Raw genomic sequence first — 12273 nt, 5'->3', positions numbered from 1 at the left:
ATAATGAGAACAAGAGAGAAATCGTTCCTTGTTTTGTTGAAAGCTTTTACTCTAACATGGAATTTTGCTACCCTCAATTTTCTGTTGGTATCGGTAAAATTAAAGGTTGGATTTTCATAAAATATTCTGTGTGAACTTATGCTACTGCAATAAAAGTTTATTTTAGGACTTTTGACACATTTGCAGCATAATTGACTGTAAATGTAAAGAGCTCTGTGTGTGTTTTTAGGCGCAGTATCTTTAAACTATGGCCATCTGTGAACTACAAGATTTCTTTCCACCTTGTGAATTTATCGTTTTCAACCTGCTGCTGACATTAATTAGAAGGAAGCATAAACACACAACCAAAGTGGGATGACAACATATTGTCTTAACTCCTGTAGCATTTTCTTTTACTTAGACTTGTATCATCATCAGTTCAGAAACGAGGTATAGACAGTAAGATTATGAGCGTGTGCTGCGTTCTTGAGCCTTGGTTTCACACAAACCCAGTAATGATTGTGAGTAAGAAGCCAGTAGATTGAAATCTCTTGCTTTGACTGTGTTTTGTTTTGCATTATTTTCTTTTTCCATTAAGGTAAAATCCCGTATTCCATTATGCTCTACCTTGCGAATGTATTCGCAGACCTTGATTATTTTTTTTTTCTACCTTTTGTCACAATAATCACAAACCTTAATGTCGGATGCAACTACACAGTATGTTGGATTTTCCTTAAGTGGAGAGAAGTTATAGGTTCGTCAACGTTTTTCACAAATTAAATAGGGTGAGCTTTTCTACTTACCCTCCTTTAACTAGTACCCTCAAATGAAATCCAGTGCAAGCCTCGAGAAGTCATCTCATTAGTAAACAGAGTCCATCTGTGTGTGATTTAGTCTTGTTATTATTACAATAGTTTCATGAAGGCGTCAGAGGTTTAGTGAAGAACATTTGTAAACAAACATCATCACCATGAAGGCCAAGGAACACAGCAAGACACGTCAACTTTCAAAGAAAGTGACTCATATCCTCCACTTATTGTGAAAAATGCATTTGTAGACAAACACATTTGCATTTCTTTTTCAAAATATAAATGTGAAAGTCCCTTATGTTTTGGGTCTGTGGTAATTTGCACAACCCTTATCTGCAAGATTCTACTTGGTTCATTATTCCATGTTCACTGTCCTTTTAAGCAAGAACAAAGTTCACCTAAAACAGCTGATGTTTAGATAATAGCAAAGTCACCTACTAGAGCTAAATATAGGGGAGATCCAGAAGATTCTGCAAAAGACTTGAGACCAGGCAGAGTTTGCAGGGGAATTGTTTAGATAGCAGATTATTCCTGAGCCGAAATTCAAAATTCAGACCTATATCCATCTGCGGATATGTGACAAACAGTTCTCCATCCAATACGACTGAACTGGAACTATCTTGCAAAGAGGAATGTGTGAATATGTTAGTCTTCAGATGTACAAACCCCAACAGACAAACAGCTGTAACTGTGCCAAAGGTTCTTCTTTAAGAATCGACGTAGGGAGACTGAAAATGAGAATTATCCATTATCTAAAATTCTATCAGAAATAAATTGAGGTTTGTGGTTGTAGTGTATGAAATCTTTTGCAACATTACATAAGCTTATATTATCATAAGCTCAGTGCTTGAGGATACATCTGTTCTTTGCAGAGTTTATCGGATGCATTGTGATGATCGACAGACACTGCAAAGACCAGATGATGATGCAGCTTTCCATTTATTGTCTATTTCACACTTGGTGATATAAACTTGTCACTTGCTTTGCCCTTCTCATGCTGCAGATCAGATACATGCAGGTGAGTGGTGCTGTGCTTGTGACTCAACTCCCCCTCTTCTCTCCTCCAACCTCCTTCTCCCCATCAGCTAACTTCCCCTCATCACTTCATTTCAAACACACAGCATCCCACGAGAATGACCCGCCGATTAGGGTTAGTGACCCATGCATGGTGGCGGGGGAGACCCCATCTGGTTGAACGTCTGACTCAGGGCCTGTGACTTCAGCTCAGTGACTGCAGTGTTAAGTGATGTCAGCGAACACCACCCACTGCCACAACAAAGACAGACACAAACTTTGTTGTGCTGGCTTCATGCCCTGCCTCTCTTTCTCTTTTTCTAATTACATGCTGGACTGAAGCCTGGACTGGACTTTCTTTTTCTTCTTCTTTAAGCATTGTTAGCTCCAGGTTTCTTATTGTCAATGGCCAAATCTGGTCCAGATGGCTCCCCTACTTCTTCTTTATCTTCCTCTTAAGTTTAGCTGCTTCAAGTGCGCACCAGATAAAAATGTGTTCAAATTAAATCTGTATGTTTTTGTTCCAATGCTCTGTGGATTTTACAGAGCTGTTGGCTAAGTTGTGTGTGGAAATCAGTCAATTTCCTACATTTATTCAGATTCTCTTTGTTTTCTTTATTTTTACTGACCAAGCACAGGTTGATTGTCGACTGATTTCCAGACTATGATCAGTGAACTATGCAGTCGCTCAGTGATTTCATGAAGCAGTCACCCTGTGTATGTGGGGGTATCATCTGTGTAACAACAAGAATTAATTTTATGCTTCTTTGGAATATTAGTGAAGCCCATGAAATACAAAGAAAATTGCAGTGGCACAAATATCAAGCCCTGTGTGACACCATGTGACACGATCCTGAAATCATTTAAAACAACACAGTTTGTTCTCTCAGGCTGGTACGAACTGAACCACTCCACAAAAACCTGCAGAACGATTGAATACTATGATCCACCATGTCAAAGGCAGGAGTCACATACTTCATTGAATCTGAAGCCAAAGGGATGACATTAAAGAACCAGAAACTGCTTTAGATGCTTCAGCAGTGTTTTTATAACTTGAACTTGGTTCAACCCTTCTAACGCAACCCAATCAAAAGTTTTGGTGACCTGCCAAGCTGAGCAGAGAAAAATGGAGCCTTAATCATAACTAGAGCGCCAACAGCAGCTATGATTTAAATCGCTTCATTGATCAAGTTTGGTCTCTAGTGCTTTTATGAATCGATGCAGCGCTCAGGGCTGTTTACTCAAGTTGCTAAACAGAAGTCATCCTCCAAAAAGGCAATGTGGCAGAGAGCCCAAAATGAAGTGAAAGAAGCCTGGATGTACTCTACCTTTGGGAAAATAAATTCTTGAATCATATGAAATGAAATGAATTTCTGGCTTGTCAGAACCGTTTCTTTACAGCTAAACTCGGTGGGAGAAACTTGCTGTCAGCACATTTTCCTGCAAGTCAGAAAACAAGCTGGTATAGAAAGAAAAAAGAAGTAAAGAAATACTTTTTAGGAAGGATCTGAGGTTATGTAACAAGGCTAATCTTGAGTTTAAACCTTAGCCTTGCAGAGTGTGTTTTTATGGGCATTCATTTTTGCATCTCTTACATAGTTTTGAGAAGAAGAATAACAAAAAGGTCAAAGATAAAAGGTATTGTTAATTTTGAGAATTATTTTGGAAAATAAGTTTTGACGCTCTTAGACGCCTTTCAGCCAATGAAATATGAAGCGTCTGCAACTTTAAGAAGTCTAATATTAAATTTTTTAGTTGTCTCAACAACACAATAAATATTAATGACTCTTTACCTTATGGTAGAGTTTCATTATAATCTGTTAGGTAATCCAGTTTACCTGGCACAACGCGAAACGGCGTTTTACGGCAGAAATCTAGTATGAAACCACTGGCGTGTGGGTTTCATGCCAATCTCATCAATGTTTCATCCCATAAAATCTGTTCAGAGTTTTAACACATGGCAAGATGTTTTGTGCATGGCAAGATTATATCCTGGTTAAAAGGACAAGCTTTTTATATGAAAACTGTGGAAACTCCTGAAAAGGCTTCAGCATAAATTTACTACAACCAGCAAAATCCCTAAACATGTTTATTTTAAATCCCGGTTACTTCAACAAGTTCACTGTGTATTTAAACTAATATAATTAGTTTTTTTCTTTGTATTTTCTAGAAAATGGGTATGACAGAAGATGACAAGAGGAACTGCTGCTTAGTTGAGATCCAAGAGACTGAAGCTAAGTACTACAAGACTTTAGAGGACATTGAGAAGGTGAGTTCTTACGTTGACTAGTCTGTTGAGAGTTGCAGTTTGGCTCAGAAGTTCTCATTCACTCATTCAGTGGCATACATGAAGACTCTGGTGCACAAATTAAAATGTAATTGATGAAAATATACCCACAGACTCATACACAAACACATATCGACTAAAAATAAACAATTTCCTAGTTTTTGCATAAACATTAGTCCTTTTATCCTGGAATTATTCATCAGGTGATAGAAGGCTGACTTTGTATCTGTCTTCATATGTCTCTAAAGGTTCAGATTTTGAGCCTGGTCACTAGTTTCTAGAGACCAACAGCAATAAACAGCTAAAAGGAATCAATATTAAAAAGAAAAACAACTTAAGGGTAATGTTCTGCAGGTATTTCTCTTCAGAAAAAAGGTTCAATTTATATCATGCCAAAACTTGTGTCCACAACTGTTGATCGTACAGGTAGTGAGTGTTTTCATACTTGCTCTGGGTTCCTGTTTGCTGCCTCCTTGTTGTCGGCGCCTGATGCCCCTCAGCCGTGTGCCAGCATGGAAATGTCGGCCAATTCATTTGGGAGCACAAATGTCACAGAACTGATCAATATGGTTATTATTGGCTGAGCCCTCAGGGGAGACAGTTATTCCTGGTGCTTTAAGTGCACATTATAGGTGCCAAGAGTTGCCAAAGGAATAGCTTGATTTATATTAAATCTCATTATAATACAAGAGCAAAGTCTGATAATACATCAGTGCAATTTATGAGGATTTAAAATTCCGTATACTTTTGAATTCAAGGAGCTGGGTAAATAATTTTCAGTATTTAAACAAATAAAACATAAAAATGTGTCATGCATTGGTGTTCATCATTGATGAGTCAATACTTTGAAGAATCAACTTCAGGTGCAGTTTGGGTGAACTTGGGCATTTCTCTACAAGCTACAGAAATACATTCTTGATTGATCTTCTATAGCTCAACTTCAGTCAGACTGGATGAAAATGTGAATATACTTTGATCTAGGACATTTCATTGCAGCTCTGGCTGGATGTTTAGGGTGACTGTCGTGTTGGAAGATGAACCCTAACCCCAGCCTTGAGTTTTTTATGTAGCCTCCAGCAGGTTTTTCTCCAAGTTCGACCTCTGTTTTATATTTGTTTTCTTTCATAAAGCTCTCCTTGGCTGGCCTGTCAGTTTAGGTGAACATACAGTACATCTTTCAGTAGATTTGCAGTCCAACCATAAACTTTTCATTTTTAAATACTGGGTTGAACAGAGCTCTATGAGACATTCAAAAATATTCCAGTTATTTCACACATCTTCCCTGCCATTCTTTTTGCAAAACAAACTGGTAAAGTCAAGCAACTTCCATGCAAAACAGACACAAACACTCCAGTTCTCTTGGTGTGATGATAAACCTCTGTTGAGATCGGCACTGCTAACTCATCACTTTCGTCGTTGACAGATTTCTTCTGAGTGCCACAAATCATCCGCTCTGCTAATTTCATTAAAGCAAATGTGCATCCTGTGTTTTTCCCCACATTAGACCAACGTGAGAGTGAATGAGAACAAATGTGCCTCTCGTGATCAGAGGACTCGTAAAGCTTAATTGAGTTGGGGTTCATAAAGGCTGTCGTTTTTTATGTTGCTTCTTAGTTGATCTATTTGTTATCATTATGATGATGAAATGTGGCGGCCATAAAGTAGAGCTGTGGAAAATAACAGGCAGGTTTTTTCCTGTCGTCTGCAGCAGCACTGCGTCTCCATGTAGCGCTAGCTCACTAAGTGTTATTTCCATTTAGTAAATGGCCTGATATATGTTGCCTGTCTTTTTGCCATGTTGTGTAATATTGATTTGTGCTAAAAGCTTGAATTGATCTCTTTCGAAGAAAGAAATGCAAACTCTGACGTTAAGACTGCTGAGAAAATGAGGTTTTTTTCGTGTAAAGCATGTTCTGATTTGTTCCTCTCTCCCCTTGAAGAATTACATGATCCCGTTGAAGCACGTCTTGAGTTTGCAAGAAATGGAGGCTATTTTTGTCAACCTGGAGGTGAGTACGCGGTCAGGCGAAGAAAAATCTGAATTTACAGCATGTCTGCATGTCTCTGACAGGTGAATAATGGAGTGTGCAGCTGATTGACTGACATGGCATGTTATTGTTTCTGTACTCTACCCTGATACATAATTTATAGTTTCATATATAAAGCAAATATCCGTTTTCAAAACAGCACCAAAGGAAAACAGAAGATTCTTTTTTTCATACATTGTCGTCAGTGATGGATGTATGAGCTGGACTGAACGATGGAAAAATTTTGTTTTTTAGCAGTGGCTCAATATGCCAAGCAAAAGATTCTTAAAAGCAAAATTGTTACATTTTTTATCGAACCTGAATCAGCTTTTTTTTCCTAGATTGTAGGTTTAGAAAACAGGTCATTACTCATTGCTCCAAAGCACCTCCAACATGTTTGACTTTGTTCACATCTGGTAAAATTGTGCTTTTCATGCCAATTGTTAAATAGTCGTAAATCATCATTATTACAAATTGAGCTCATGATAGTTATACTCATTTCCACAGAAAATGTATATTAAAAAAAGCATCTGTGGCAACATTATGTCTGGAACACCAAACTTGGACATCAGTGTGGAAAACAATGTGCACCCAATGTAAAAACAGGAATAGCAAAGTCTCCAGCAAGAAGGAGGCATTCAGGAAAACTCTTGTTTGACTGAAATATATCTCGGAAATGTAACAAACTAGCATCCTACTCAGAGATATAAAAGTTCTCAGTCGTGAACCCAGTGTAGGTGTAAAACATTATGGTGGTGAGTGTCGGATTGGGATAAAACTCAGGTTTTGCTCAGGTTCTGACCAGCATTTTTACTCTGATTAGCAAACCACGTAGTGATTGTGTTGGATCTGATCTTCAGTTGGAAAACTTAGCATTCTGTATGATCTGCTTTTATCTGAGACATGTTGAGTCCTCAACCTCTCTGTTGTGTTGTGGAATTATTTTACATTTATTGCTTAGATCACTTTATATGTCGCAATTTTACTGAAAAAGCAGCATTTAATCTAGAAAAAGGTTAAAAATCGAGGACCACCATTCATTTTCCTTGTCTTTGCTGAACCTACAAGAACAGAGGTAAGGAAAACGTCTGATATTACCTTCTGCGCTACTGCCAAGACAATTTCCCTGTGCTTTTTAGTGATAATTAAAGTATATTTGGTGTTTGAACTATTAAAATAGGCAGTTCTAAGCAGTTTTAGAGGGAGTTTTAGTGTTTTCTTTTTCTTTCTTAAACCCTCAAAGTCCACTGTATGTGTTTTGCCAATATGGCAATAGTAACATCAAATATTGATGTCCAATACTGTAGAACTCAGTATAGATTCCTCTTTCTGCTTTTACATGTAATACAGATATGTCAACCTGTTCTGTTGTTTATTGTGTTGTTTTCCTAGGATATAATCCGGGTCCACTTTGCCCTTCTGCGAGCCATCGATCTGAACATGGTCAGCGGAGGAAGCGGTCTTGGAAAGATCTTCCTCGACTTCAAAGAAAGGTTGGTATCCTGTAATCCGCGTCAAGTGTTTGACCTCATGTCGCGTTCTTTTGTGCTCAGGACCCAGAGCGATGAAATCCAGTTACAACACAATGATAGAGGCCTTTTTCTATCCTTTCAACTCTATGAGACTGCATTAAGATGAGTATCCGAGACCAAACCGCCCATTGATGGGATTAGTACACAAAGAATAAGTCACTTAAAAATAAATAAATCAAGTTGTGTGCAAAAAAAGCTGAGCGAGCATGAAGCCAATTGTTTCTCTGTTCAGCAAAGGTTGACAAAGCAGCAGCACTTAGCCTGTCATTCATGTAAATCTTTTCTCTCTCTTATCATCACAATTTATTATTCTTTGCATAAATATTGTGCAGCTGTAACTAAACACACAAGTCTAGGACTAGTGAGAGAAATGGCTCATGATCTTTAACCAAAAAGAGAAATCCTACAACCACTAAAATCTGACGTCGCTCCATTTTTCTTTACAGTTTTGTAGAAGGAAGTTGTGCTCATACAGTATCTTCTTTGTATGTTTTCTTGTCGTTTCCTTCAGTAGTTTTTGGTGCAGCGCCACCACAGGTGAGGCAGTGAACAGGCTTTTCAAAAGGGTTTTGATAGTTTGACGCAGTGCAATGTCAATGTGAACTGCATCAACTAAAAATGTAACAAATGTAGCAACTTTGGTCACTACTGAATCCTGTCTAGTTAACATTTTACGTCACTTTCTAGATAATGGAACCAAAATAAACAAAATTAATTTAAAAACCTGCTCTTCCTCATTTACGTATTAACTTGAAACACTGAGAATTTTTATTTCAGGGACAATTGCAAACTCTAAGAACAATCAGAATGCATTATTTGCTTCAAAAAGCAATTATGTCTCAATTATTTGATTTCTCTGTGAATGTGGGAAAACACAAGGTAAGTCTGAAGGAAACCTGGGGGTTTGTTGCAAACTGGGGATTTCTCTTTGATCTCCACCTTTCCCAGCTGAAGAGCAGCGTGTGGATAATTTGCACCCCTGACGGGAGCGGTGATTTGCCTCCCTGCTGCTCTGAGTGCAACGGCTTCGTTGGTAATGGTAATGATGGTGATGATGGGTTCTGGTTTCGGTCATGATTCTATACGCACCCACAGAAAACGGGAGCCTCCTCGAATAATGCGGCCATTACCGCAGGAATGAGTCACTCACTGCTCTGTGTGTGTGTGTGTGTGTGTCAGGGTGTTCTTACATACATAAGTACTAAAATACTTCTGTGAGCAGTGATCCTGATTTCCTGTTGCTTCCAGCCTGTAACTCATTATTCCTGAGATGTTTTCCCAGGTAATAAGCGCATTACATTTGTTTTTAAAAAGCTGTTCACTGTCCACTGATTCACTACAGCTTGAAACCAGACAGCCGTAAAGTTTCAACCAAATATCTATGTTAGGGCTGCAACTAACTATTATTTTAGCAATTAATTTTTCTGTCGATAAATCGATTAATTTGGGGGTGAGTGGGAATGGGCAAATTCTGCTAATTTTTTATTTAACCACTTAACCCTTTTTATAGAATATTGGAGTTACATTAAAAGATGCAAATTAACACATCAGAAAGTAAATATTTTAATGCCTAACATTAATTTCCTTACTGTACATGTGATCATTTATAGCAAATGATGCATCTGCAGCTAAAAAGCATTTTTGTATCATCAACATGTGAAAACTTCAGACCTTTCCACTTGATTTAGCATCAGCACAGTGTAGCGCTAATTATTCTCTAATTATTTTTTTTATCACTAGAGAATAATTAGATTACAAAGGAGACTTAATAGTCTGTTTTATTTTTTTAACAGAGTTTGAACTAGGTAAAGTAATTTTGTTTTCTTAAAATACATTTTTGGAGAAAGAAGGTTGTTTTTTCTTTTTTCTTAAATGCAAAGTGTATATATTGTATATTTGTACAGTTTTGAGTGTGATGCTCCTCTAGCAAATGGCTATTTTGGAGTTTGTGTACTCTAGTTAATTATTAATTCATTACTAAATTAGTTGATGATTATTTCAGTAATTGATTCATCGTGATTAATCTGATTAATAATACCTGTCCTGATTCATCCATATATATGTAATCTATGGACATTATGAATGTTCATTACTGTGGCCATACAGTGACAAATAAAGATTATTAGAAGTCTCAAATACACCAGAAACTGAAAACACACCTGACTACCGAGTGCAGTGAATATTGAGTGTTTTGTTCAAAGTATCATACTCACATGCAGTCTTTGCTGAAATTAGAAGTTTCAAGCAACCAAACATTTCCTCTCTATTCATAAACTGATGTGCTGATGACACGCCGGTCATTGTTCCCGTTTACCTTTCAGTGACATTCTCTGAAATGTGACGCAGGGTTATTTTAAGAAAATGATTCATTTGATTTGCAGATGCTCTCCATCCTGGTCTTTCACCACTTACAGGTGATTGACATGCGTACCTTCCTCATTTCAAGCCGCTGGTGCATCTTGCGTCTCCGTGGTGATAAACAGCCGTAACCGAGGGGATTTGAACCGGCAAAGCTCTCCTCCGGCACCTCGGCGGGTTTCCTGAGGACGGGGTCTGGCATAATTAATTTGGTTATCTGTGCTTGTAAGTCTCTGTGACCTTTACGACAATGTGCTTGTATCTTTTTTCCTCGTGTTGGTGCAAAAGATGAAAAGGCCTTTTTGTGTGCTTGTCATTGAACCGGCAGCCATGCTGAAAATGTCACCGGTTTATCTTCCCAGCTTTTAAACAGCCAGACTGAGGCGGAATGGAAAAGTGCACTCAGAGGAAGCTCCATAAACTAAATGGGCATCTAAATAGCCTCGTGTTGATATACTCATTTGCAACATTCCAGAACTCATTTCCGGAGTAATCTGGCTCACAGATATGCAGGCGGGGGCCTAATCATAGTGGCTCTGTGAGCCTCTTTAAAGAGGGCCTTTGCTCTACGTTCTCCACCATTTGCTGTTTGCTGGGAAGGCTGAGTGGAGGTGAGGGGGTCCCAGTGCCATGTGTCTCTGAATATTAGCTGCTTCCACAGCTTGTCACTTCTGGTTTGCTCACAGAATTCCTCCGTCGCCTGACTCAGCTTGCTGCTCTGCTAGGGTGAGGGCGGATGCCCAGGGCACAGTTACCCCGAAATTGTGTTTCTGGTGGAATAACGTGCGCAGCAGCTTTCTCGTCATGGAAGAGACGCACACAGCAGGAGGAAGAGGAGAAGTTTTAACTGCTTCTGCAAAGCCCAAAGGAAAACTCCCAACATTTCTGTTTTCTGCAGACCGATATTGCCAGCTGGACAGCTATAGGACTTCTAACGGCACTTGTGAACATTTGGCAGCTGAATTTATGACCAAAACTTTGGCTTTATTTTCTTCCCTAAACACAAAGCCTCTCATTATCTTTTAATTCTTTTATATAATTCCTGCCTGGTTACTGGCTACTTTCAATTCAGTGAAGAAGATGATAAACATTTTTTCAAATATATAAGAAAAGCACATAAAAGCTGCAGCACCACACACTATATTTTCTTGTAACCTTTTAAAGTCATCTTGATCCATAGTGAACCCGAATTTCTGAAGCTCTTTAAACTTGTATTTATTTAAGTGAGCAGCTTTTTCTGTAGAATGTGCTTAACAAAAATGAGAAAGGTGTGCAAGAAAAACTACGTCTACAGCAGATGAATTTTTTTTAAACCAGTAAGAGCCAGTATGAATTCGATAAGGAGTTTACTCGTAACCTGAGAGATGCACCATCATTAACCCTTTAAGACCTGCGTTCAAATCTCTGCCTGGATAATTTTGCTTGCTTTAATTTTACGCAGTTCTTTAAATGTTTTGAGAGTAAATATATCTGCCCATTTATCCATAACAGCTGGAACTTTCAGTATCTAAAAAGATATTTTTGCAATTTACTGTCTGACATATTTAATTCTGACCTTCATGATGTTCTTAGAAAGCAAAGTTTTCCTTCTTGTCCACAATCATTTTATTACAATATAGACACACTTTTCCTTCTTTTTGAGATGACATTATAAGATTCATAGAGGTTTTATATTTGTTGTGATCTAGTTAAAGTCCATATCTTCTAATCTACTGAAATGCATGGAAGATATGAACTAATCTGGGTGTATTTCCAATAGCTGTGTCTGACCTTGTTTGCTAAATTGTGTGTTGGCATAACGCTGGTTTCTTCCTTGATTTTAATGTCTAATCAGCCATAGGTCAGAGTGAAGTGTCTTAACAAGCAAAAATCAAACATCTGATAAAATAAGTTCATCTTCCGACCTGAAAATGAGCAAGAAAGCTTTATTCAAAAAGAGCATCTTAAAAGGTAGCAACAACGTCTGATTATTTTAAGGAAAATGTACAGCAAGAAGAGTTACACCAAAAAAACAGTTTTTACCTGACGGCAATCATGGCACTAAATTCAAAGGCATACGAACTTCTGCTCTTGACACCACTTTGTTATAAATGTAAATTCTGTTGCAACACCTCCAGGCGCTGCAACCATCTTCTGATGTCTATTTATTTCTCATTTTGTACTATTTATTTCTTTATCTTTGTATATTACGTATATACACATAACCTGCATTTTAACTCGAGTCGAGCAAATCTCAATCTCGTTGTAATCTGTTGATTACAATGACA

The 12273-nt window shown here is 38.0% G+C and overlaps 1 protein-coding gene across 11 annotated transcripts in view; it reads left to right on the top strand.

Annotated features, from left to right (window-relative positions):
• Window positions 1–12273, top strand: part of vav2 (vav guanine nucleotide exchange factor 2) — a 220561-nt gene that overhangs the window by 175580 nt on the left and 32708 nt on the right. For 7 of the 11 annotated variants that reach the window (XM_023338195.1, XM_023338199.1, XM_023338197.1 and 4 more), the window contains 4 exons: window positions 1792–1806; window positions 3973–4071; window positions 6030–6098; window positions 7509–7609. In XM_023338195.1, coding sequence (XP_023193963.1) covers window positions 1792–1806; window positions 3973–4071; window positions 6030–6098; window positions 7509–7609 — 284 coding nt within the window. The remainder of the gene's footprint in view (window positions 1–1791; window positions 1807–3972; window positions 4072–6029; window positions 6099–7508; window positions 7610–12273) is intronic. The other 4 variants (XM_023338204.1, XM_023338201.1, XM_023338198.1 and 1 more) reach the window with 1 other exon arrangement.

Source organism: Xiphophorus maculatus, chromosome 8 (genome assembly GCF_002775205.1).
Source record: "Xiphophorus maculatus strain JP 163 A chromosome 8, X_maculatus-5.0-male, whole genome shotgun sequence".
NCBI classification, from domain to species: domain Eukaryota; kingdom Metazoa; phylum Chordata; class Actinopteri; order Cyprinodontiformes; family Poeciliidae; genus Xiphophorus; species Xiphophorus maculatus.
The sequence above is the reverse complement of the archived record's forward strand: the minus strand, read 5'-3'. Positions and strand labels throughout refer to the sequence as shown.